At 51.6% G+C, this 27,340-nt stretch overlaps 1 protein-coding gene across 2 annotated transcripts in view; it reads right to left on the reverse strand.

Annotated features, from left to right (window-relative positions):
* Positions 1 to 27,340, reverse strand: part of PPP2R2C (protein phosphatase 2 regulatory subunit Bgamma) — a 167,791-nt gene that overhangs the window by 47,164 nt on the left and 93,287 nt on the right. For both annotated transcript variants that reach the window (XM_086407517.1, XM_086407516.1), the window contains exons 2-5: positions 14,272 to 14,369; positions 11,674 to 11,839; positions 8,026 to 8,138; positions 2,271 to 2,448 (exon numbers count right to left, since the gene is read on the reverse strand). In XM_086407517.1, coding sequence (XP_086263643.1) covers positions 2,271 to 2,448; positions 8,026 to 8,138; positions 11,674 to 11,839; positions 14,272 to 14,369 — 555 coding nt within the window. The remainder of the gene's footprint in view (positions 1 to 2,270; positions 2,449 to 8,025; positions 8,139 to 11,673; positions 11,840 to 14,271; positions 14,370 to 27,340) is intronic.

Consider the following 27,340-nt stretch of genomic DNA (forward strand, 5'->3'; position numbering starts at 1 on the left):
ACAGATCCAGATACCAAGCAAGGCTTTCAATCACTTTCCAGTCTTTTTACTGAATGAGGGAGAAGGTATCTATTTGTGCAATCATATCTCTAACACCTGAATCCCTTCTTCATCCCCAGGTCCGACAGAAAGAACCAGCCTCGTCTAACACACATTTATAAAGTCTGCACATGTGACTATTTAACTCAAAGTGAGAAGGCAATGGCAACCCACTCCAGTACTCTTGCCTGGAAAATCCCATGGACAGAGGAGCCTGGTAGGCTGCAGTCCATGGGGTTGTGAAGGATTGGACACAACTGAAGTGACTTAGCAGCAGCAGCAGCATGAATTCTTTCAAACTAAATTAAATGAGAAATTCTGCTCCTCAGTCACCCTAGCCACGTTTTAGGTACTCCACAGGCACACGTGACTTGCAGCTACCATCCTACAAATGCAAATAGAGAACTTTTCCGTCATCACGGAAAGATCTACCAGACAGGGTGGAGGATGGATTTTATTCCCCTTGTTTTGTTTTCATGGCATTTATCTCTATGACTCCCTCCTACTTATGTGTGTTGATACATTTTATTTCCATTTGTGGTAGTAAAATTAATGTTCCTTTCCAAATGCACTGATTTAGGTAAAATTAAAGCCACTTAATTTAAAGAAAATTAATAAAAATGAGAAAAATTAGAAAAGAAAATGAAATAATGCACCGTGTACAGACAGAGTCATAGTTGCAAAAGGGGTTTGCGAATGACCAATGTTTGGAGACCGGTGGTCCCCAGGAGGATGTCCCCTACTCACACCGTCAACCAGGCCTGCTGCAGCTGTCCTGACCTCCCACTTTTCTGTTTCATCATGTGCACCCACAACCCCTCACCCACCCTGGAACCCTCAGCAGCCTCCTCAAGCCACTGGAAGCATCCTAACCCTGCCCACTCCTCAGTCCTCCCTGGTAGCCCAGGAAGAGAGTGCAGACCTGAGTTACAAGCAAGGCTTGCATCTCTGATACCACCCAGGTCAGCGTTGTGTCCCTCCAGAGGTGCCCTAGAGGAAGAAACTGAGTTTCTTTCATTCGCCCTTGTGTTCCTGGACCTCAGCATGGGGCCTGGGACAGAAGAGGAATTGATGGTTAAATGAATGAAATGAAACATAACCCCTTACACAGATGCAGGGCTTTGTAATTTTTAAAGAGCCTTGGCATTCACGGTCCTTACAACAGCGCAGGAAGATGGATCGGGCAGAGGTTACCACCCCACCCTAGTCCTAGGATAAGGAAATCCGGGCTCTAGGAGGTGGGAGTCACTGTCCCAACACCACAGCCCGAGGGCACGGCAAAGAGCACTGGGCCAGGCCAAGGGACTCTGTCCCTGCTGGGGGATGGGGGGGGTGTCTTTCTGAGCATGCATTTCTTCATGTATAAAATAGGCTATGATATCACTGCCACTGCTTTGCAGCTTTTATGTCCACCATGAACACCAAGTGAGGTTGTGAATGACAAGCCACTTTGTAAACTGTAGAGTGCTGCGCAGAGAGCTGAGGATGGCCAGCTGCAGTCCTGTGAGTCCCACACCTGCCCCATTTGCAGACCTGGAGCTCCTGTGTGGCACCTCACCTTTTTCTGCTGGGAAGCAGGTCAGGCATGGCAGTGGCCTTCTGTCCAAGCCACCTATCTCAGGGGCCCCCAGTTCCTGGAACAGTGCCTGTTTTTTCTCAGGAGACCACCCCTTCCCACATTCAGACACCGTCCTGGGGAGGAGCTGACCCCTCCAGCACCAGGGAGGGGCCTGGCCAAGCAGAGCATTGCATCCCCAACAGTAATGGGTTCAGGGGTGTCCCTGAGGCCCAATCAGAGCCTGTGGGGTGCCAGCTGGGAGCTTGGTGGGACAGTTCAGGGACAGCCAGTCTCTTTTCTCCTGGACTTTATTCTGAGCATGCAAGGCCTGATGGGCTGGTGGTTCAGCTCACCACCACTGTGGAGGTCTACCCAGGTCTCCATCTCCTTCTCGGTACCCTGTGAGTCCCCCAGATGATGGGGGTCACCCCTGGAGGAGGTGAAGGGTCAAAGGTAACCCTCAGCAGCCTCAGTTTTAAAGTTTTCATAAATAAACTCATCATGATTCCAAACCTGGGCCTCGCTCACATTGTGAGCCAGGAGGCACCCCCCTGAAGAGGCGGAACAACGCGGCAGCCCCCCGAGCCAGCCCCTTACAACAGGCCAACTGATGCCTGACCCGGGTGCGCCCAGCCCATGGAGTCGGCGGCGGGGCTGCGGCACGAAAGGATACTGAAGCTCCGGTCGGTGATGGCCAGGTGCCAGAGGTTGATGCGCAGGTCGTCCGCGGACATGTACGTCTCGCAGTCGCTGTTAACGGAGATGGAGTTGATGTGGTAGGTGTGGCCATTGGCGAAGACCCTCCGCGGGCTCACCTCCACCATCAGGTCCATGGGCTTCAGCACGGGCACCTGTGGGAGAGGAGGGGCGGTCAGAGCTGGGGGCGGGGAGGCGGGTCTGGGGGGAGGGGAAGGCGATGGGGGAGGGGTGCTGGCAGGAAACATCCAGGGCTGCGTGATCAAAACACCGGGAGTGTGGCCAGTGACTGTCCATCCTGCGTGCGTCAGAAGTAAGCAGTGCCACGTGGCTACGTCCAAAGTGCCAGCCCTGCAGGAATGCCTACCTCCTTTGCACTGCCTCCTGGGACTGGTTCTGAGCCTGCTGTGTGACTTTGAATGAATGGTTAAACCCTCCTGCACCCCCAATTTCCTCATTTCTAAAAGGGAAGGAGAAGACCCTGTGGCAGAGCCAGATTGTCCACCAAACATTTGTGTTCCCTTATTTTTGGCGGGGGGAGGGGGTTGGTGCTCCAAAATCACTGCAGATGGTGACTGCAGCCATGAAATTAAAAGACGCTTGCTCCTTGGAAGAAAAGTTATGACCAACCTAGAAAGTTTATTAAAAGGCAGAGACATTACTTTTCCAACAAAGGTTCATCTAGTCAAAGCTATGATTTTTCCAGTAGTCATGTATGGATGTGAGAGTTGGATTATAAAGAAAGCTGAGTGCCAAAGAATTGATGCTTTTGAACTGTGGTGTTGGAGAAGACTCTTGAGAGTCCCTTGGACTGCAAGGAGATCCAACCAGTCAATCCTAAAGGAAATCAGTCCTGAATACTCATTGGAAGGACTGATGCTGAAGCTGAAACTCCAATACTTGGGTCACCTGATGCAAAGAACTGACTCATTGGAAAAGACCCTGATGCTGGGAAAGACTGAAGGCAGGAGAAGGGGATGACAGAGGATGAGATGGTTGGATGGCATCACCGACTCAATGGACATGAGTTTGAGTAAACTCTAGGAGTTGGTGATGGACAGGGAAGCTTGGTATGCTGTAGTCCATGGGGTTGCAAAGAGTTGGACATGACTGAGTAACTGAACTGATATTGAACTGATCATAGGCAACTGGCTGCCCAGACAGGGACTCCATTTCCCAGCTGCCCTTGCAGCTGGGTGTGGCTACCTGACTGTTCTGACCAATGGGGTGTGAATACAGTGACGCCCCGCACTTGAGGGCCAAGGCAGTTAAGAGGCAGCCGTACCTTCTCTCAAAGAAGGCAATGGCACCCTACTCCAGTACTTTTGCCTAGAAAATCCCATGGAAGGAGGAGCCTGGTAGGCTGCAGTCCATGGGGTCGCTAGAGTCGGACACGACTGAGCGACTTCACTTTCACTTTTCACTTTCATGCATTGGAGAAGGAAATGGCAACCCACTCCAGTGTTCTTGCCTGGAGAATCCCAGGGACGGGGAGGCCTGGTGGGCTGCCGTCTGTGGGGTCGCACAGAGTCGGACACAGCTGAAGTGACTTAGCAGCAGCAGTACCTTCTCTGCCTCTTTCCCCGTCCACAGCCGGAAGGTGAGGATCCAAGCTTTAGGGATGGAGGCACAGAGGATGGAAGGAGCCTGTGTCCCTGTAGGAAAGCGGTGTGCCATCCAGCATGCCCAGCCAGAGCTTTCCATGAGTGAGAAACACATTTCTGTGTGCTCTGCCCTGGAATGCTGAGGCTGTGATAGCCGCCAGTGTTAGCTGAACAGGTACGAACTCCCGGAGACACTGTCAGATAGCATGCCTTTGCTTCCCTCCATGCCCTTTGCCTGGAATGTTCACCCCTTTGGGACACCTGTGCGTGCTAAGTCACTTCAGTGGTGTCTGACTCTTTGCGACCCTATGGACTTTAGCCCACCAGGCTCCCCTGTCCATGGGATTCTCATAGTGAACCCCAAATCCTCCTGCAAGATCTGGAGTTTATAGCCCCTTGGATGTGCAGCCTGCCTGCTTGGGTGTCACACCCTTGCTCACCCCTAGCACGCTGCACACACTGCACCATTCTTAGGGCTCTCAGCGTGCACTGCGGGGTGTGTTGGGCAGGACCTCCAGTTCCAGTAAACCGTGAGGTCTTCAAAGGTGCAGACAGACAGGCACGGCCTCATTGATATCTCCCAGTCCTGGCCCGGACCCGATGTCCAGGAATTGGACATTGCCATCCCCACATCACCAATAAGAAAACTAGATGCCAAGATGAACCAGACTTCCTAAGACGCAGAGGAAGAAAATGACAGAGCCAGGGCCAGAAGTCAGGTGTGACTGCCCCCGAGGGTATCACCGTGCAAAGGTGTAGACCTGAAACCTGACTGCCGCTTCAACCCTGCCCGGCCACTTACTGGTGTCACCTCCACTGCAGATTTCACTTCTCTGGGCCTCACTTTCCTTATCTGTAACCAGGGTGATGCCAGTGCCTGCTCAGGGCATCCAGGAGTTAATGCAAGTCAAGTGTGCCTGGAACATTGCTCGGTACACAGTACCCTCCTCCCCCTTCCTCGGGGTGTGGCCAGGGGTGGCCAGGCCAGGGCTCACACAGCCACAGTTTCCAGAGTGGGTCCTGGGCAGTCAGGGGGGTGGGGGGCGCTGCTGTAGGGGTAATGGAAATTGTGTCCAAGAGAGAGGCAGCGAGGCCAGGCTTGGAGTGAGGAAGACAGCAGATTTCAGTGAAGGGCAATGCAGACCTTTGGCAGCTAACTGCAGGGCTCCTGAGCTCCAGGAGCAAGCACTAGGTGTTAATAGAAAGGCATGACTCCCATCAGAAGTGGGAGGGGTCAGGTGATCAGGGGTCCGCTTCTTACACTCATGTGGGAGAAAAGACAATAGACTGAGTATGTGTGTGTGTGGGGGGGGAGGGGGTGGTTTCAGGTAGTGGTATGTGCTCCAAAGAAAAATAAAACAGCTGAGGGGGCAGGATGACCGAGTAGAAGGGGCTGAGCTAGGTTGGAAGGGTGACCAGGAAGTGATGTATGGGATCGGGTTGAGACATGCTGTGGGGATTGAACCTGAGCTCATGTGGGACCCAAGAGAATCTCCTTGGCCCAGGGGACCTTCGCTGACCCCGCCTACCCTTGAACCGAGCCTGGGGCTCCCTGGGACTCCGACAGCCAGTAATCCCTCATTCCAGCAACAGTGTTTCCCCCTGACAACCTCAGAACAGGTCACCCAGTGCTCCAGCCAGACACTACCGCCCTCAGACCAAATTTCAAAGTTGTTAAGTAAAGAAAGGAGAAGAAGAGGGAAGAGATAACTGCTGTGAAGGCCTGAAGGTTTCATGAATAAAACTTTCTCCCGTACCCCTACCCTGTCAGAGGGACAGTCTAGTCAAGATGAGGGGCAGGAAGACAGACACATGATCAGTAAGGACAAAGTAGTGTAGGACACAAAAGGCCAGAGTGGACAGAGAAGGATAAGGATTTATCTGGCTTGTGTAGAAAAGGCTTTACAGAGGTGGAGGCTAATAGGGTTTTAAAGGATGAATAGGAGTTCACCAAATAGGGTAGAGAAAGGCCTATCTGTGTGTCCCTGTGTCACAGAGCTGACCTCCAGCTTGGGGGTGACTACATGTCTATTTCCTTGAAAGGCTGGGTACATTTAGAGGATAGGAACTCAGTCTCACCTTGCTCAGCTCTGGGACCCCGGAGCACAGGGCTTAGCACAGAGCAGGCTCTCAGTAAATAATAGCTGCCTCCAGCATGAACGGGCCAGGTTAGGTAGAGGGCTGTACATGGTTGGGGAGACTTGGGTGAAATGGGGAGGAGAGAAGGTGAGAGGCTGGATAAGGAGAGATCCAGGCAGTCAGGTTCTTTCCCTCTTTCTTCTCCTCCAGCCTTAGTTTAGAGTCGACTGCCAGCTTGGGATATGTGTGACATGCAGAGAAAAATCTCAGACGGTGGGAGAGAAATAAACAAGATTCCCGTGGGCCACTGGCTTCGCGCAAATGCCAGGCCAATCAAGAGGTGATAATTGCATCCTCCCACCAGATGAAGCCCTCATAAACTTTCTTGGGGTTGGGAGGTGAGGGGGGCAGGGGGTGCCCTCACTCCTGTTATTCAGCATCAAAGCTAATTGGCTTCCCCTCTTTCTCAGAATTTATGTGTGCAATTTTCCAATCATTTAGAGACCAGCGTGTTTAAGCATTTATTCCTCCTTCTGGGGACAACATTGATTACCACTTCATATTTATGAATCCACTGGGCAGGCGGCTGCTAAGTCATGGCAGAAAAAAACGGGCCAGCATCTCCAGTTTGCTGGTGAGGAAACTGAGTCACAGAGCAGGGGAGTGCCCGTGGCCACTGGAGCAGCAGTGGGTAGCACCGCCCTGGTGCCAGGCTGTACCACTGCCTCTTGGAGTGTCACACACGCAGAGGGAAGGTAAGAACCCAGGGAGAAAGCATTCTGTGAGATGCAAACTTAGCACATCTCAAATAGGCCAAGGAGAGCAGTCACCTCTTGATGCTGAACCTCACCCCGTCTTGGGGCTCTGAGGTCCCCTCCCTGAGCAGGACCTGCCCCAAACTTAGACCAGATCCGAACTCAGGTCCTTCACTGCATGGCCAGGCACACAGCAGGTGCTCAATAAGTATGATCGAATGAATGCATCTGGGATCACTTCCAGCAAACACATGGGTGACTGAAAGCACCCACTCTCTTCCTGGCATGGTTCTGGAAGTCAGGGAGGGACAAGGTGGCCTCCGTGTACTTCCCGCAGGAAGCCGATAACCGTGCCTGTGACTCTGCCATGAGGCAGGGACCTAACTTCCCTTTCACGAAGGAGACTGCGATGCTGACTCTGGAGCCAGACTTCCCTGGGTTTGGATCCAGCTCTCAGTTTGCTCGTCTGTAAAATGGGGATGACAATCATGTACTCACTCTACAGGGGTTTGCTGAGAACTGAATGGGTTTTTATAGCCAGAGTGCCTGGGAGACACACGCTCTCCACGAAGTGTTTGTTCTTGTTCCAGATGGGGAATCAGAGGCCTGTGGAGGCTGAGAGCCCTGCCCAGGGTCACCCCAGCAGGAGGCGGTGGAGGCAGGACTTGAACCCAGGTCCTGCGACTCCAGAACTCCTTCATATCTCACAGCCTCTCCGCTGGAGAAAGATGAGTCCTTTTGCTTTTAGTCGAGTTGGGAGCAAGAGTTTGCCTTCGCATGGCTCTACCACCTGACCTTCCTGGCTGCTCTCACGTCAACAGCAATCTTTGCAGCCGCCTTTGTAAAGGCGGCAAATATCGCAGGTTCCAGGTGCCACTCTGCCCCTTGGCAAAGGGCTTGGAACCCGCAAAGCTCTGCTCATGGGTTCTCCCGGCTCTGCCCCTTGCTCTGCTGAGTGGCTTTGGGTGAGTCACTGCCTGTCTCTGGGCCTCTGTTTCCCTCTCTGGTTAATAAGGAGTTAGAGGACGTGCTCTCCACCTCGGGTGAAACTGAGAGTACTTCCTGGAGACGCATCACCTCCCCTATCGTCACATGACTTCTAGAAGGAAGACGATCTTTGCTGGGGAGGAAACCAAGGACACCCAGCTAGTGAGCAGCCCAGCTGAGGTTTGGGATAGGAACCCAACAGTGATTCAGATCTCAAAGGCCCTTCCCGTTCTGAGATCCTCGCTGTGTAATAAACAAAGCACAGACTGCTCCTTGCTGCGGGAACCCACCCTGTGCGACGTCTTACCTGCAGTGACGTCACCGTGGACAGGTCCTTAAGCTTCCCCTCCTCGTCTTTCAGGTTATAACCCTCGGGCCTCTTATCACGTTCGGTAATCTTCCATAGTTTGATAGTTTTATCTTTAAAACCAGAACAAAGTGAAACAGGACACATGATGAGCACCGGCATGGAAAATGAAGGACCTGCTGAGCCCACTAGATAAGGATGCATCTACCCACAAGTGGCTTAACCTTATCCTGTTCTTGGATGTACCGTTGTTTTTGTTTAGTGGCTAAGTTCAGTTTGACTCTTTGGCAACCCCATGGATTGCAGCTCACTAGGCTTCTCTGTCCATGGGACTGTCCTGGCAAGAATACTGAAATGGGTTGTCATTTTCTTCTCCAGGGGATCTTCCTGACTCAGGGGTCGAACTTGAGTCTCCTGCATTAGCAGATGGATTCTTTACTGCTGAGCCACCTGGGAAGCCCTCTTGTATGTGTAGGTTCTTTCTAATTTAATTCCTTCTCTAAACTGATGTGCCCATCTTTGCTAAGGGAACATCTGTAACCACGCTCTGCTGCTGCTGCTGCTGCTAAGTCACTTCAGTCGTGTCCGACTCTGTGCGACCCCAGAGACAGCAGCCCATCAGGCTCGCCTGTCTCTGGGATTCTCCAGGCAAGAACACTGGAGTGGGTAGTTCCTCACAACTGATCACAAAGGTGATACTGCTGCATCAAAGGGCATGGCCCTTTCAAGGGCAGTTATCAGTCTCTCAACTGATTTCCACAAAGACCATCCTAACGAAGCTTCCTGCTCTTCACCCTTCACAGGCAGACCAAAGAGGGTAAGTGAAGTGAAGTGAAGTCGCTCAGTCGTGTCCGACTCTTTGCGACCCAATGGTCTGTAGCCTACCAGGCTCCTCAGTCCATGGGATTTTCCAGGCAAGAATACTGGAGTGGGCTGCCATTTCCTTCTCCAGGGGATCTTCCCCACCCAGGGATCAAACCCGAGTCTCCCGCATTGCAGGCAGACGCTTTACCCTCTGAGCCACCAGGGAAGCCCTATGTGGTTTCCTATTTCTGAGAAGCATCTCACCCATCCAGAAACTCAGCTCTCCCGAAGCCTCACTTTTCTGGAATCCTGCCAAGAACATCAACTTCACCAGCTGTGATGGTTCACAGTAGGCATCAACGTGGCTAAGCCACTCTACCCAGATATGTGGTCAAACGTGTGGCTGTTGCCCTGAAGGTATTTTTAAGATGACGTTAACATTTAAATCCATAGAGTAAATTATCCTCCACAGTGTGGGTGGGTCTCCTCCAATCAGCTGAAGGCTTTAGCAGAAAACAAAACAAAACAAACCAAGGTCCTGGGAGGAAGAGGAAGCTCTGCCAGCAGACGGCCTTCAGATTTGAGCTGCAGTATCAGCTCTACCCTGGTCTCCAGCCCACCTGGCAGACTGGGCACCTGCCCGCCCCCACAGTCGTGTGCACCAATTCCTGAAGATAAACGTCTCCTTGTATATATATGGGCTTCCCTGGTGGCTCAGACGGTAAAGAATCTGCCTGCAGTGCAGGACACCCAGGTTTGATCCCTGCGTTGGGAAGATCCCCTGGAGAAGGAAATGGCAACCCACTCCAGTATTCTTGCCTGGAGAATTCCATGGACGAGGAGCCTGGCAGCTACAGTTCATGGACTCGCAGAGTTGGGCACAACTGAGCAAATAACACTATGTATCTATATCTGTATCTACATCTATATCCATATCTCTGTCTACATTCATACACAAACACACACACGCACACACACGCACACATTCATCCTGTTGGTTCTGTTTCTCCAAGAACCCTGACAAGTATGGCAGCCCAAACCATCACTGCCATGTTGATGAGAAGCAAGGGGAGAAAACTGGTATCAATTAAACACTTGACAGGTACCCAGGGATGGGCTAGGGAGGAAAGGATGAAGCTGGGATTCAGAACCCGGGGCGAGGCGCTTGCAGGGCAGAGGTGTGAGGGAATTCCTGGAGCCGACCTTTCCTCCAAAGAGGCGGGAAGAGAATGCCACTCACTGTTACATGATGTAAAAGAAAAAAGCAACACCTGAAGGAAGCTCTGTTGCCTGCCCAGGTCGAAGCTTGTTATGATCTGATTTCCTTTTATTCTCCCAATAACCCCACGAATCAAGAACAGCCATTGACTTTAGAAGGGGAAGCGGCAGGGCCAGGGTGTGAACCACATTAGGGGTCCCTGCCCCGGTTGACCTGTCCCGGGGGTGGGGGACCTCCCACTACCTCTGTTCCAGCACCTGGGAAGGGCCCCTCTGGCTCAGAGACAGGGGTTTGCTGAACTTGACCCCATGCCAGGCACCCCTCAGGGGACACAGACAATCGGAATGGCAGGAGCCCCAGAGAGCAAGCCCTGGGGGGTCTGCAGGAGTGGGAAAGCCCATGAGAGGGACACCTGGCTCGGCTGAGAGGTCATGGAAGGCTCAGTGGGAGGCGACACCCAGCAGAGGCCTGAGGGATGAGAAGGGGATGGGCTGGGGGGTGCGGAGAGGACCAGCGTTTGAGCGCAGAGGTGGGCCAGTGGCTTGAGATTGATGGGTTTCAGGGAGGCTGTAAATGCTGCCCCAACGAGTCTGACTCCTTCGGGGAAGCAGATGACATCATCCTGCAAGACTCACCCACTCTGGAGCAGTACTGGCTGGTCTTGGGGTGCTGGGTGGGCGACACCTCCTTCCACCCTCATTGTAACCCCAGAGGGAGTCCAGCTGAGCAAACAGGATCAGAGAAGTGAGGCCACTCTGCAACGTCCCCAGGCTGGGACAGAGTCAGGCCTGTCTTAACCCCCACCCCAGGCAACTTTGAGCATGGTGAGGTAAAGGAAGATGAACAGGGGGATGTGAATGTGGGAAGGGGCGCCTCTGGCCCCGGGTCCACCACTGGGCAAGGCAAGATGGCACCAGGAGCCACACCTCCAAGTGGATGACAGTGAAGCAGGGGTCTGGCCTGGAGCCTCCTCAGGGGCCTGGCGGGGGCACGGGCCGTCTCCCAGAGGTGGATGGCGAGTGGCCAGGACACCAGTGCTCCTCCTGCACCAAGTGAGGACCCCCACCATCTAGTGAGACCCCCTGCTCTGGGGTGATCTGGGATTCTGGGTGGGGGGGAAACAAAGAGGTAATTTTGTATCAAGTGTTTACTCTTTATCCTGACCTGGCCTCCTTCGTCCACCCCCAGATTATTCACAGAGATGTTCAAGGCGCTACTATTTACAGCTGCAGAAATAAGCCCATGTCCAACCTCTTCCACGGGAAGAGGCTGAGCAACCATATTCACTGCATGAAACTTACCCGCTGCTCAAAATATTATTTTTTTAGGAGTTCTAAAGACATAGGAAAATGCTCACAATATAAAGTGAGGTGAAAAGTGACCCTTGATGGTCAAGGGCAGGCATGCATACACACACACGTACACAAGCACACACACACATGCACACATACAAGCCCAGACCACAATATAAGTGAGGTGAAAAATGGCATTTGATGACAAGAGCAGGCATACATACACACGCGCACACACACACACATACATGTACACAAATGCACGCACACACACATACACATACATGCACACAAATGCACACGCACACACTCAGACCGGCCCGGCCGCCTCACCGTTGGTGGACAGCAGGGAATGGGCGGCATTCTGCTGCGGGAGCCACTTGATCTTGTTGATTTTCTCCTCTATCTCCAGGCTCTTGAGATAGTCGAACTCTGGCTCGTGGCTCTGGAAAGTGCTGTAGACGTCATACTCGCCCTGGCTGTGTGGCGCATTTTTGCTCTGCAAGGAAACCAGACCCTGAGCTCCAGGATGGCAGGGTGGGTGGGAGCTGGCCAAACCCGCACAGGGCCCGGCACAGCCATGGCCAAGGCCAAGGCAACTCCGTTTTTAAAATGTCCAATACCTTGCTGTGCAGCCCTGGCCCAGCCCCGTTGCCCCCTAAGGGCAACAAGTAAGAAGAAGGGCAACCAAGGGAGCCCACGTTTACTGAGCACCTACTATGCATGGGACACTAAGTGCTTCTCATGCCTCCTCTTGTTCTATCCTTGATGCCCCTCCATGATGGGCACAACTCCTCCCACTTTATAGATGAGCAAGTGGAGGCTCAGAGGTGAATCGACCCTCTCCCCCAAGGCCAGGTGTCCACAAAGTGGTGTCACTCACTCCACTGAGGTCTGTCTGGCTGAGGTCTGACCTGGTCCTTACATCCTTGGGTCTAACTCAGGCCTGGCTTGAGGAATGAATGAATTTTGGAGCAGAATCAACATTAGGGCAGAACATCCTGCAATGTCAGGCATAGGGACAGGCTGGGATAAGGTATTCTCTCCCCCAGGCACACACATCAACTTTCCTGAGTGGGTCCCCTCCCGGTTTAGGCAGCCAAACTCATTAGAATAAGGACCAAATAGTGAGCTGGTGAGTCCATCGCAGGCACTAGGGACCACTTCTTGGTAGATGATTCAGGCTTATATGACAACATGAAACTACGACTACTTGGGAGCAAAGTAAAGAAATTCAACCAAGCACAACTTCAAGTTTCCTGCTGGCCTTTTGGGAGTATCTATTTATATTTCTTTTCCTCTTTTACTTTTGGAACGCTTTAGTGTTCTTGCCTAGAGGATCCCAGGGACGGGGGAGCCTGGTGGGCTGCCGTGTATGGGGTCGCACAGAGTCGGACACGACTGACGTGACTTAGCAGCAGCAGCAGCGTTCTTCAATATTTTTGCCTCTCATTCACTTCATCTCCTATCAGTACTGGCTATGGCAAAGGCCAGTGGGACCAGAATTAAGAAAAAAATTAAAGGAGAAATATTCAAAACTGAGAAACCTGCCTCTGCCAGTTTAATTTCTTTCTGCAGTTTGGCATAAACAAGATGACTTCGCAATCCCCAGTGGGGGCCTCTGATCCTTCTCATGAATCAAAAGTGCTCGAGCCATAACCAAGTCCCTGCTACCTGCCTTCTGGCTATGCGTCCTTGATAAGCTACTGCAAACCCTCTGAGCTCCGGTCTCCCCATCTGTAAACTGAGGATGGTAATAGCACCGAACGGCACCTCTAGGGTGGTGGTGAGGGAGGGTTATGGGAATGAACGTGGGTGAAGGCAGGCCTCAGGGCACCTCGGCGTGGGGACAGCGTGGGGACGACGCTGAGGAACTGGAGGGAGGAGAGTGATCCTTCAGCCCCTCTGCCATCACCTCTTCATCCTTCCCTCCAGCCCCCTGGTCTCCTTCTCCTTCTTGTCTGGCGTCTCCTCTCCCCCTCCCCCTCCCCCTCTCCTCACTGCCTTGGTGTTGGACTATCCTGTCTTCAGCATCTTATCCCAACCCTCTCTGGGAAGCAGGGTGCTGTGTGTGACCGACAGACCACACCCAGTCTTGCTTTCTACTCCTGGACTTTGCTTACTGGCTGGGTGACTCTGCAAAGGTTCTCATTTATGAAATGGGGTTTCGGTCCTCACCCTTGGAGGTGAGCAGTGAAGAGTAAATGGGAGAAGCATCTGTAGTGTCTGCACGTAGTAGGTGCTCAACAAATACGGCCTCTGAACCACCAGGTTCTTCCAGTGGTTCAAAAACATGCCTCCAGGCAGGCTGTTCCAGACAGCAGAACTCACTGGGGCAAGGCCCCGCGCTGAGTCAAATCATCAGCCCTAGACGGGGGGGGGGCCGGCCCACAGCTGTGGAAGGTCCCTCCTCCACTCCACCCAGCTCTGGGTGAGACAGCTCCAGCTCACACAGGCAGTGCTGTAATTATTCGCTCAGGCATGTCTCACTCTTTGCAATCCCGTGGACTGCAGCCCGCCAGGCTCCTCTGTCCATGGCAATTTCTCCAGGCAAGAATACTAGAGTGGGTTGCCATGCCCTTCTCCAGGGGATCTTCCCAACCCAGGGATCGAACCCAGGTCTCCCACATTGCAGGTGGATTCTTTACTGTCTGAGGCACCAGAGAAGCCCACACAGGCAGAGGGCAGTTTACTCAGGAGTCTGTTTCTCCAGGGTCTAGGACGAAGTGACCACGCAGCACAGGGAGCTCAGAATATGGTGCTCTGAGGGGACCAGGTGGATTCCCTCCCTGAGACCCGCCGGGTCCCATCCCTGCATGCCAGGACACCCTTTCCTTCCAGCCCAGGCACCCCGGTGGAGTGCTGTGTGTGGCACCCTGTGGGTTAAAGCCCAGGCTGAGTAGCCCTCCCTCCCACCAGGCCCCGCCGCACCTCTGGTTCCCGCTGGAAGATGACAACTCGGCCACCCTTGTCGCCTGTGGCCAGCAGCTCCCCAGTGTGGTTGAACTCGACGGTAGAGATGATATCGGCTGTGGGGGTGGGGGGTGGGGGCAGAGACAGGAGGGCGTGGCTCATTAGGACCCAGTGATGTGCAGGTGGATGGAACTGCTCCCTGCCGCCCCCCGGGGCCCCCATTGGGCAGTAGGAGCCCTGCCTGGGGCCCCCTCCCCCTCCCCAATGGCTGTAGGACCGAGACCTGTTCATGGGAGACTTTATTTCCTTCCTCCTCCCCTTCCTTTCAGAAACAGTTGAAAGGAGGTGCTGTATGTGCAGCCAGGTGACCCAGATGCAAATCTGAAACTCACTAGCCCGACTCTGGGGGCCACAGAGACTAACTGTAGCCCTCCCTGCTCCCCACTGAGGTTCCCAGGAATGGGACTCCCATCATCATCACATTCTTGGCCTGGACTCTGCATGCACCCAAAGCCTTGGTCAGGCTTCGGCACAGTGGATCTGCTTTCAAACAAACTGCAGAACTGACCATTCCTCCTGGCGGTGGCCCCAGGTGGGCACTCGGCCGGTCCCTTGGCTGGTATCCCTCCTCCCCTCCTCTCGCCCATGTTGTGTTCTCCTTAGAGCAGCTGGGGAGAGGGCCAGCCTTAAGGCTCGCAAATCATGAGGTGCTTCTGCTCAAACCCCCTCCTTGCATCATTTCCTACTCCAGCGATAGCAGTTCCATTCTCCCTCTGGCTTGGACCTGAGCCTTGGGATTGCCCTGACTCCTCTCTCTCACCCTCCATGTCCAATCCTATTGGCTCAGCCTTCAAGATACACCCATATTCCATCATTTCTCCTGCCTCTTGCCTCGAGGACCATGACAGTCTCCTATTGGGGCTCCTCTATTTCTCCCAGCCGGACACAAGTTGGCCCTGACAGAGCAGCCAGAGGGAGCCTTCTCAGAACTTTCTAGAGGCTCCCCACTGACAGAAGACAAAAGTATCAGAATGTCTAAAGCCTTGAGTGGCCTGCAGCCCCCAGAGGCAGGCCATATCAGGAGCCCAAACCTTCACCCTGTCCTGTACCTAATCCTGGCACTTGGCAGGGTACCACCCCCTGTGACTGGCTTTGGCCTGTGGGATGCCAGCAGACAAGCAATTGTTCTGAGTCTCTGCTGCTTCCTGGAGCAGGACCTGCCCAGGCCTGCAGCACAGCCGTCCTGCTCACCCAGCCCAACTAAGCCTGGGGGACTGGAGGGCCTGGTGGTCAGGACTCCCAGGTCTGCACAGTGAGGTTGAATCTCACCTTTATCTGGCACATTTCTGAACTAGCCACTGTGATTTCTGTGGAGGCCAGAAGCAAAGACAAGAAAGAACTTTAACTTCCTGCGTAAATTTTGATCATTCATCATTCCTTCATGTTACAGTCCCAAACCCTTGGCAGATGTGTGATAACCAGTGTTTGTTGTTGAATGCTCCATGTTTTAACTCAGCACAAGGTAAGAAACCCCCTCATCCTCCACTACTCTCAGCCAAGCTCTTCCATCCCAACTCTGGGTTCCTTGCCGATTCTCAAAATACCAGTTACCTTTTGTCTCAAGACCTGCTCTCTAACCTCTAGTGGTTTTCCCACTCCTATTTCCAATTCCGTACACACCTTTTCCTTTTCCAATCAAGTGCCTGACCCACACTGGCCTCTGAGCCACAGGGAAAGGCCAGCTCTGATGGCGAAAGGACATCACAGTGGGGACACAGGGAAGGTGGTTCAGAGGCAGAATGCTGGGCTGGGTGTACTCTCTGATTGGGATAAGAGCACATGTCATTCAACTTAAAGACGTGCGTGCATGTGCTAAGTCGCTTCAGTTGTGTCTGACTTTGTGCGACCCTATGGACTGCAGCCTGCCAGGCTCCTCTGTCCATGGGATTTCCCAGGCATGAATACTGGAATGGGTTGTGATGCAACTTAAAGGGAGATAAAAAGCGAGGAGACCAGCTTTGGGGGATCACGGAGATGCTTGTTGAATGTGGAACCAGGAAGGGCATCAGGCCCAAGCTGCCCAGGACTGTCCCCGCATGGACAGCCTGCCTGGCCCAGGGACACAGGAAGGCAACAGCTGGAGCCACAGCCCAGCAGGCCCGGTTCCCACACGTGGTGCTGGTTCTCACTATTTCATGTCAACACCCCCTTAGGGGGAAAGAGCAGGATATAGAACTGTGTATAAAATGTTTTTAATTATATAGCCCAGTGATCACAGCCATGTTAGATAGCAAACAGAGGGCAAACAAGCTGGAAGAGAATTTTCTACCACCCTAAACAGAGGCTGCTTTAGGGTAGCTGCAAGAATTTTTTTTCCCTCTTCTTTCTGTGTTTCCATGTTTTCTAAATTTTCTGTAATGAATGAATATATTTTTAATAGCTTTTGAAAGTCGCTCAGTTGTGTCTGACTCTACGATCCCATGGACTATACAGTCCATGGAATTCTCCAGGCCAGAATACTGGAGTGGGTAGCCATTCCCTTCTCCAGGGGATCTTCCCAACCTAGGGATCAAGCCCAGGTCTCCCCCATTGCAGGTGGATTCTTTACCAGCTGAGCTGCCATGTTAAACAGAGGCTGCTTTAGGGTGCTGAAATAAAATTTTTTTTCTTCTTCTTTCTACATTTTCTAGGTTTTCTGTAATGAAAGTATATTTTTAAGAGATTTACTGAGATTGTAATTGATATACACAAAATGCATTTGTTTAATGTATGCAATTTAATGAGCTAAGACACATGCATAATATATATTATTTTTATGATGGAAAAATAACAATGCTATTAAACTAAAATGCCAGTGTAACCACTGGTATCCAGAGCAAATGTGGTCATATAAATGCTGGGCAGTTACCACAGTAACAGACACTAACGTCTGCAGGAAATTTACAATTTATATGTCAGTTTTATATCCGCTGCCTCCTTTGAACCTCACGCCAGCCCCTGAGGGAGATATGACTATTATTTCTGTTGGCAGCCGAGGAGATGGATGGGAGCCCATTGACAGTGACAACCCCCTGAGCTGTTCATGGACCAGTCAGAAGTCCTGGGTTGGAGTCCTGGCTTCAATACATGGGCTATGTGGCTTGGGTGGGCTACATCACTTCTCGGAGACTCAGTTTTGTCATCTGTAGCATGGCTATAGCAGAGTCTGCCCAGGATTAGAAACTCAGGAGGGACGGTGGAGATGAGAGCCTTTGGAAAGGAGGAAGAACTATGAAGAACCTCTTGATGAAGGTGAAAGAAAAAAGTAAAAGAGCTGGCTTGAAACTCAACATTAGAAAACCAAGATCCTGGCATCTGGTCCCATCATTCCATGGCAAATAAAAGGGGGAAAAGTGGAAGTAGTGACAGATTTTATTTTCTTGGGCTCCAAAATCACTGCAGACAGTCACTGCAGCCAGGAAGTTCAAAGATGTTTGCTCCTTGGAAGGAAAGCTATGATAAAGACAAACCTAGACAGCATAGGAAAAAGCAGAGACATCACTTTGCCACCAAAGGTTCATATAGTCAAAGCTATGGTTTTTCCAGTAGTCATGTGTGGATGTGAGAGTTGGTCCATGAGGAATGCTGAGCACCAAAGAATTGATGCTTTCAAACTGTGTTGCTGGAGAAGACTCTTGAGAGTCCCTTGGACTGCAAGGAAATCAAGCCAGTCAATCCTAAAGGAAATCAACCTTGAGTATTCATTGGAAGGCCTGATGCTGAAGCTGAAGTGCCAATACTTTGGCCACCTGATTTGAAGAGCTGCCTCATTGGAAAAGATCCTGATGCTGGGAAAGATTGAAAGCAAAAGGAGAAGGGGGTGACAGAGGATTAGATGGTTAGACAGCATCACTGATTCAATGGACATGAATTTGAGCAAACTTTGGGAGACAGTGGAGGACAGAGAAGCCTGATGTGCTATGGTCCACGGGGTCGCAAAGAGTCTCACATGACTTAGCCACTGAACAACAAAGGACTGTAACCCCAAGGAATGATGAATGACCAAAATTTACTGGACAGAAAGTCAAAGCTCTCTCTTATCTTTGCTTCTGGCCTCCACAGAAATCACAGTGGCTAGTTCAGAAATGTGCTGATAAAGGTGAGAGTCAACCTCACTGTGCAGACCTGGGAGTCCTGACAGCGGGACATGCCCTCCAGTCCCCTTCTGCAAATATTTACAGAACAGCTACAGACCTCAGGCCAGGGCAGTGCCTCCTCAGGCCCAGGAAGGGGCTGGTGGGTGTTTAACATCTACTCATTGTTACAGTTAAGTGTCTTCTAGAGTTTGCCTTTGGAAAAGTTGCCTCCCCTGAGAGGAGGAGGTTCTCCCCCTCTTTTACATCAGTAAAACCTTGTAATCAGAAAGTCCATCCTTTCATCTTGGAATGTTTGACACATCTCCAGCCTCAATACCACCTCCCCCAGGAAGGCTTCCTGCAGAGCCCTCCTGTTCCCCTGTATAGTGGTCCCTCCTACATCTATGGTCTCAGGACCACTATGTGCCCCTCCCTGGATGGTAGACCCTGCAGAGGAGATAGCGATTGGAATAAGAGGCAGCACTGGGTGAGTTTCTTATTTTTGTGGTCTTTGGCTACTGAAACTCAGATAGAAAGTCATACTCATTGACTCAATAAGACAGAATCTGGGGAAAACCTAGTAGCTGGAAAATGAGGTACTTAATCCTGGAAAACGGGTCTACAGAGGAGTCCCCAAATGCAACACATAAACTCTGTTCCAGTGTTTAGCTGGTTGCAAACTGCACACATACAACAGACTGCATGCAGAGATGTTAAGTCTAAAAGAAGTGAACTGCGATTTGTGCTGGGACCGAGTTTCGAGTTGAGTTCAACCAAGTTGTGTGTGTGTGTGTGTGTGTGTGTGCACGCGCGCGCACGTTCGTCAATCAGTCGTGTCCAACTCTTTGCAGTTCTAAGGACTGTAGCTCACACCAGGCTCCTTTGTCCATGGAATTCTCCAGGCAAGAATACTGGAGTGGGTAGCCATTCCCTTCTCCAAGGGATCTTCCTAACCCAGGGATCCAATCTGGGTCTCCTGCATTATGGGCAGATTCTTTACCATCTGAGCCACCCAGGAAGTCCTCAACCAAATTAACTGTTTGCAAATGCAAAACAAAACAAAAATGCTCTTTGGAGGGACATACCAAACATCGAGTATCTCTATAGCATCATCACTCTCAACACCGAGGATATTCTCCTAAGTTATATGAAGATATACAAAGAAATAGGAAAATATCACCCAAACTGAATGTAAAGACAACCAAGGAAACAGACCCTGAAGTTCCCTGGGTATCAGAATTAGCAAATGAAATAGTTATTATAACTATGTGCAAGGATATAAAGGAAAATTTGCTCTCACTGCATGAAAAGAAAGATAATTTCAACAGAGAAATACAAACTATTTTAAAAGGAACTAAACAAATAATCAATAACTGAAAATGCCGTATAGGAAAATCCCTGAATTGCCTAACAGGAAATTTGAGATGACAGAAGTTAGTGAACTCGGAGGTATATTAATAGAAATCACCCAATCTGAAGAACAGAGAGAAAATAAATTAAAAAGGAAAAAAACATAGAGTCTCAGGAATCTATGGGACAACATCAATAAGTCTTTGTATATATATTTGGAGTTCCAGAAGGAGAGGAGAGAATAGAGTAGACGACTTGAAATAGTGACTGAAAAATGCCTCAATATGTTGAATGTCTTTCATTTACAAATATAGGAAGCTCAGCTAACTCCACATAGGATAAATACCAATAAATCACAACTAACCTTCAAACTGCTGTAAACCAAAACAAAGATGAAATTTTGTTAGAAACAAGAACAAAAATCACATATTATATTCAGAGGCACCAAGAATCAGATAACTTCCCATCAGCTGACTTCTCATCAGAAATAATGGAGTCCAGAGGCTTTTAGGAAAATATGAAAACCTATAAATCCAGGCTTTTGTATCCATGGAAATACTTTTCCAGGATAAAGCGAAAATAAAGACACTTTGGTGAGAGCTCTCCATGGACCAATGATTTAATCTCAGGACAAGCCCACTGACCTATTACCATTCTTTCTTTAGAGATAAGAAAACTTGATTGAGAGGCGACACACTTGCCTGAAGTCCCATATGGTGCAGAGCTTTTGCACTGTATTCCCCTGGCAGGAACCTGTCCCCACACTGTAGGGCCCAGGTGCCAACAGCTGATGCCTGAGGCTCAAGGTGCCAACTCAGCCGCTGGGAGAGGTCTGCCAAGCCCACCCATGACTGGCAGGTGCTCCAAGCCTCCCTGCTGTGAGTGATGACAGCCACATGAAAACCCATGGTGCCCTTCTACTTGTGCGGTCCCCTCTTCCTTCTGCTGCAGCTCTGGGAGTCGCCCAGATGGCGAGGGAGAAGGGAAAGGGGCAGCTTGGACCGCTGGACAAAGAGCCATCAGTCAATCCTCTGGGACTAGGTGGAACGCAGCCCTATCGGTGCAAGCCCAGACACCTGGTCTGGAAGCCAGAAAGCCACCCTGTGGTCCAGAATGGGCTCAGAGAGACGTCAGGGGTGGTGTCCCAGGTAACCAGGTCCATACAGAGAGCCAGAGCCAGAGCTGGGCAGTCAAAGACCGTGCTGTGGGTTGAATTGGGTCCCCCAAACATATGTAGATGTCCTAACCCCTGGTACCTGTGAAAGTGTTATTCACTCAGTCATGTCCGACTCTTTGCGACCCCATGGACTGTAGCCCACCGGGCTCCTCTGTCCTTGGGATTTCCCAGGCAAGAATACTGGAGTGGGTTGCCATTCCTTTCTCTAGGGGATCTTCCCAACTCAGGGATGGAACCCAGGTCTCCCATATTGCAGGCAGATATTTTATCATCTGAGCCACCAGGGAACTGTGAACTTATTTGAAAATAGAGTCTTTGCAGATGACTCAGTTAAGATAAGGTCCTACTGGATGATGTGGGCCCTATACCACTGACTGGTGTCCTAAGAAGAAGGCCATGTAGAGACACACACAGACCGGGGGAAGGCTATGTGACAACACAGGCAGGGGCTGCAGTATGGCCTCTACTAGCTGAGGAATTCTGGCCCCACTAGGAGCTGGAAGAGGCCTGCGCCAGATTCTTCCCTGGAGCCTTCAGAGCGAGCACGACCCTACGGGTACCCTGACTTCAGTCTCGCAGCCTCCCGAATTGTGAGGAAAGAAGCCTCTGTTGTTTCAAGCCCCTGAGTGTGTCACAGAAGCTCCAACCAACATGCAGAGAGAACAAAGAGGAAGCAGGAGGCTGTGTTGGCAACGGCCTGGAGCACCCAGGCCCTGCCCTGGGCTTCGGTTTCTCCTGGCACCATGTGGGGGAAGATCAGCCCTTGGAGCTCAAAGATGCCCGCTGTGACCTTTTCATCAAGAGGAAGGTATTCTAGTCCCAGCCTCAGTACACACCATGCGTGTGTGCTAAGTCACTTCAGTCGTGTCCGACTCTTTGCAACCCTATGGACTACCCACCAGGCTCCTCTGTCCATGGGATTTCCCAGGCAAGAGTACTGGAGTGGGCTGTCATTTCCTCCTCCAGGGGATCTCCCGGACCCAGGGATGGAACCTGCATCTCTTACATCTCCTGCATTGGCAGGCGGGTTCCTTACCACTAGTGCCACCTGGGAAGCCTCACCCACATCACGCCCTCTCTGAGACCTGACTGTCTTCTCCATAAAACAAGAGCTGTCGTCCTCGCCTGGTCACAGTTCTTCTAGGGTTTCTGTGAAATTCACACCGCTCTGTGGACCGGAAAGCTCCCTGGAAACCCTGGCTGAGGGCTGCAAACTGGAGGAGATTAAGCTGCTCCTCAGGGGAACTCCTCCCCTGTTCGTCCCTCACCATCCATCAGGGTAAGTGCTGTCGACACTATTAATGATCCATCAGTGTCAGAGCTCACGGCAGAGAGGGGGCCCTTGGTAAGCCCAGCTTGATCTTTCTGATGGGATTGTTGCATTTAATTAGTATTGTCGGAGTTATCAGGGCTGCTGCGGGGGGAGACGGGTGGGAGAGGAAACAGGTTCTGTCCGCTATTGATGAGAGTGTTTGGTGAGAGGAAGGAGGCTCCGTGTGTCCGGCGTCAGTCAAGGATGGGACTCCATGAGCACAGCTTACCCAGCATCTTCGTATGGGTTTGCATGGAAGGAGGGGCCAGGCTGAACCCTGGGGATTAGGACCCAGAGAGAAGTCCAGCGGGTTCTCAAGGGCTGCTCCAGATCCAGGGAGATGTGTGGGAGGTGAAGAGGTGGCCGGGGGAAGTGACGACTTCAGGATGGCGAGGGGTAGGATGCAGGAACGCCTCGTGGAACAGTAGTCACACAGGAGTGGTGTCTTGAAGAACAGAAGGGTGGCAGACTAATGATGTCAATGCCCCCTCAGCGGCTTCCTCTATTCACATCCTCTACAATGTGATTTCTGGGCTCCTCCTATCAGAGGTGGGGACCGTTCCTCCATCCTGGACTCTGGCCTGTGACTTGCTTTGGCCAACAGAATGCAGAGGAAGGTAGGGGGTGCTGATCCAAGCCTGGCCCTCAAGCAGTTTTGGTTTCCGCTCTCTCTGGAGCCTCTGCTACACCTCGGGAACAACTCAGGCTATTGTGCTGGATGACGGCGAGAGATCACGTGGACGAGCTGGTGCAGCTGAAGCCATCCATCCTAGGCCAGCCCACAGCTGGTCCATCACCGAACACGGCAGCAAGCCCAGCAGGGACAGCAGAGACAGCAGAGACACCTCCTGACCCGCAGCTATAGTCCACACGAGAATGCATGCTTGTGTGTGCTTAGTTGTGTCCGACTCTGCAAATCCATGGACTGTGGCCCACCGGCTCCTCTTTCTGTGGAAGTCTCCAGACAAGAATACTGGAGTGGGGTGCCATGCCCTCCTCCAGGGGATCCTCCCAACCCAGGGATCTAACCCATGTCTCCTGCATTGGCAGGCAGATTCTTTACCAGTGAGCTACCAGGGAAGCCCACAAAAGAGAATGAGCACCATCAATATGCGAGGAGACACCCAGCTGACCCATAGACTCAGGGGCGAAAGTGCAGGCTTGCAGTTTGAAGCCACAGAGCTGTGTCTGTTACACAGCAGCAGCTGACTGAGACAAAAGGGCTGCTGGCAGAGTATGGCCATCCCCTCCCGCCCCTGGTCTGCTTTGAAGATCACCTTTATTTTTAGAGATGGGGAAATCATTCAAAAGGAAAGACTTTCCTGATCAGCAAAAGCTCTTAGCTGTAGCCTACTTTTCCAGTAGGACTTGCACCCACCAGCCCACACCATCCCCACCCACCCAGGGTGCCTGTTTCCTCTGTGCTCTGATGGCCAAGCTGCCCCTTCACAGCTCAGCCAACAGCCCTACTCACTACCCTGGTCTCAGCTCATGTTGCTAAAGCCACCTGAGTCCTGTGTGCTGCCCTCTGGGTCCCTTTGTTCGTATCACAGCCTCTCACGGAAGCCCTGTGACCACTCCGGGGATGGGGGTGGTGTGAGGCCACAGGAGGACAGAAGCCTGAAACCAGCTCCAGCTCAAGGTCTCACTTCCTGCTCACTGGGTGTGTAGCCTGGAGCGAGTCTCACCTCTCTCCACCTGTAAGATGGGGTGCTCTCACTGACTCCTGCAGGTGGGAACAGGATGCTGACACGGGGCTGCTCCTACCTCAGCTCCAGCAGAGGCACCAGCCAGATGGGCATCAGGATTGCAGAGCAAGATGAGTCCTGAGAACCCGCTCCATGGTGCTGGGCCCCGATGGACCAGAAGGGATTATACAAACACTAACCCCCGTGCTACATCCTGGAACTGTTCCAGCATGTTACACGTGTCATGAATGATCTTTCCTCCATGAAGTTGCTGGAGGGATACTCTTGTTCCCATTGTACAGATGAAGAAACTGAGGCACAGAGAAGATTAATAAGTGGCTAAAAGCTGCCCAGCTGGTGTGATTGATGCCAAGGCTGGCTCTAGAACTTGACTCTCTGACCTGGTGCTTTCCAAGACATTTAAAGGGATCAGAGATGGCGGGCAGGGAGATCAGTGAAGACATTTCTTGGGAGATAGCAGGTCCCAAGGGGTGAGTCCTCACCCACACCTCCCCTCCCTAAGCCTAGGGAGATCCCCATAGAGCTCTAAAGTATGCTTCCTGAAGGTAGGAGACTCTGGCCTAAGACTCTGAGAGCAAAAGGAATCTGGGGTCTGGACTCTGACTCTGCTGGGGGTGTGGAAGACCAATGGCTTTCACCCGTGTGCTTCCTGGGGACAGAAGACAGCTGGCATAGGTCCTCTTAGCCCTGCCTGCTCGCTCCCTAGGGATCAAGGAAAATGCAGCAGAGGGAGACCAGTGTGTCCAGGAGGTGAGGAAAACCACTAGACGTATAGCTGTGACTGTCCAGGTCCAGGGCTCTGCAAAAGGTTTCTTGGCAGAAAACTTCCAGACCACCAGCACAGGACCCATGAGAGAAGCGGGCAGCTGTGTCTACCTGCCAGGCCCACCCAGAGTAGGCAAAAGCACCAGCAGTCTCACAGCCAGTGGGGGGTTGTGGGCAGAAGCTGGAAGACCCCAGCCCTTTTCCCACTGCACCAACAGGCCCTGCTGTGGGGACGCAGGAGAAATGCCATGTCTGGACCATCAACTGGGACTGGACATTCATTCCTGGGTGTGGGATGAGAGGTCACTCAGCCCTCCGAGGGTGATCAGGAAGGTGTGGATCTGCCCGGGCCCCCACTTCACAAGCAGGTCTGGTGAGAAGATCCCCCCTGCACCCCGAGCTTGGTGGAGGGTGAGGGCTGGGGTCAGAGGTGGGGTGGAAAGAGCTGGGATGCCATGCCTGGGCCAAGGCAGGCCTTCCTGGACAGGTCACCTGCATGGAGATAGATGGGAAGGGGCTTATGGGAGGTTTGGGGGGTGGTTTGTGTGGAGCGGGTACCTGCTCCCATTTCCTACCTGTGCAGCTGGAGGCCCAGGACCTCGGCTCTGTCCGTGAGGGGCTGGCCCTCTCATGTTAGGGCAGGAAGAAGGAATTTCTCCCCAGGGGTGCACAGGTGGGAGAGTCACTCGGGAGCCATGGTCCCAGCCCACAGCTGGGACATCCACCCTGCACCGGGATCTAATTCCTCTTTCACTTCTTTTTGTCTGGTGACCCTGGGCAGGTCAGCGCCTCTCTAAAATTGCAGCCCCTCCTTTTCTGAGAACGAGAGGCATTGGGAACTACAAAGACCAAGAGCCCTGATGGCTGTGTGGGGAACTGCCCATGATGCCTCATCTCATCTCTCCGTGTCCCGAACGAGGCCATGTGGGTGAGTCCTGGACCAAACACACCTCCATCAAGCTAGCTTTGTAAAAGGAAAGCACACCCAAATAGAAGACCCAGAGTGAACCTTTAAACTGGGCCTAGTGTTAATTAAGGCAGTGGCACCCCATTCCAGTACTCTTGCCTGGAGAATCCCATGGACAGAGGAGCCTGGTAGGCTGCAGTTCATGGGGTCACAAAGAGTCGGACACGAATGAGCGACTTCACTTTCACTTTTCACTTTCATGCATTGGAGAAGGAAATGGCAACCCACTCCAGTGTTCTTGCCTGGAGAATCCCAGGGACAGGGGAGCCTGGTGGGCTGCCGTCTCTGGGGTCGCACAGAGTCGGACACGACTGAATCGACTTAGCAGCAGCAGCAGTGTTAATTAATTTTAAAGGCTAAAATAATAAAAATAATTCAATTATCTCAAGACCTGCTCAGAGAGCTCCAGGTGAAATGGAAGGTTGAAACCTCGAACGATGATCCCCAAATGTGCCTACTGGTCATCAGCCAATCAGAGCTGAGGATGGTGGGGATATTTGGCTCAGATAATGGCCTTTGGAGACAGGGGCTGCAGAGGGAAGCCTGGGTGAGGAGAAGCTGGATGGCCTGTGGCTGGCTGATGTTATTATGTTCTTAAAGTGTAGTTATGCCATGGTGCTGGTAACCGCCTGGTACAGGGGAAGATCTGTGTTCAAATCCCACTCTTAATGGCCGTGTGACCTTGGATAAGGCACGTCACCTCTCTGCATTGATTTGGTTGTCTGTGAAACACAGATGGCCTTCCACACCCTCCAAGGCTGCTGAAAGGTTTACCTTTCATGTGGCAGGCACCCAGAAATTCTGCCCATTGCTAACTGACTCAAAAGAAGATTAATGGGGAGTCGTGGTTTCAATCATCCTTTAAAGGGAATTGTTGGCTAAAGTTTGATGTTTTTAATGTGGATTGTTGGATAAAAGACTAAAAGAAAAAAAAAGAACAGAGTTTCTGTTTGGGATAATGAAAAAGTTCTGGGAATGGATAGTGGTGATGGTTGCATAGCACTGTGGATGGAATTAATGCCGCTAAACTGTATCCTTGGAAATAACGTGGTAAACTTTATCTTCTGTATACGTTATCACAAGAAGTTAAAAAAATTGAGTACTTACTGTATCCCAAGCAATGTTGTAAACACTGGGAACCCAGAGTGTTCATGCCCCACGAGAAGCTCACTCTCTAGTGGAGAAAACAGACACTAGGCACATTTTCATGAACATAGGATTTTCTTGTGGAGGAGATAAGAGCTGGACATGCGACAACAGACTGGTTCCAAAGAGGAAAAGGAGTACATTGAGGCTGTATATTGTCACCCTGCTTATTTAACTTCTATGCAGAGTACATCATGAGAAACGCTGGGCTGGAAGAAGCACAAGCTGGAATCAAGATTGCTGGGAGAAATATCAATAACCTCAGATATGCAGATGACACCACCCCTATGGCAGAAAGTGAAGAGGAACTAAAAAGCCTCTTGATGAAAGTGAAAGAGGAGAGTGAAAAAGTTGGCTTAAAGCTCAACATTCAGAAAACGAAGATCATGGCGTCTGGTCTCATCACTTCATGGGCAATAGATGGGGAAACAGTGGAAACAGTGTCAGACTTTATTTTTCTGGGCTCCAAAATCACTGCAGATGGTGATTGCAGCCATGAAATTAAAAGACGCTTACTCCTTGGAAGGAAAGTTATGACCAACCTAG

This window comes from Bos grunniens, chromosome 6 (genome assembly GCF_055505025.1).
Source record: "Bos grunniens cultivar Pamir isolate PY7600 chromosome 6, Bosgru_T2T1.0, whole genome shotgun sequence".
In the NCBI taxonomy this organism is placed as follows: Eukaryota; Metazoa; Chordata; class Mammalia; order Artiodactyla; family Bovidae; genus Bos; species Bos grunniens.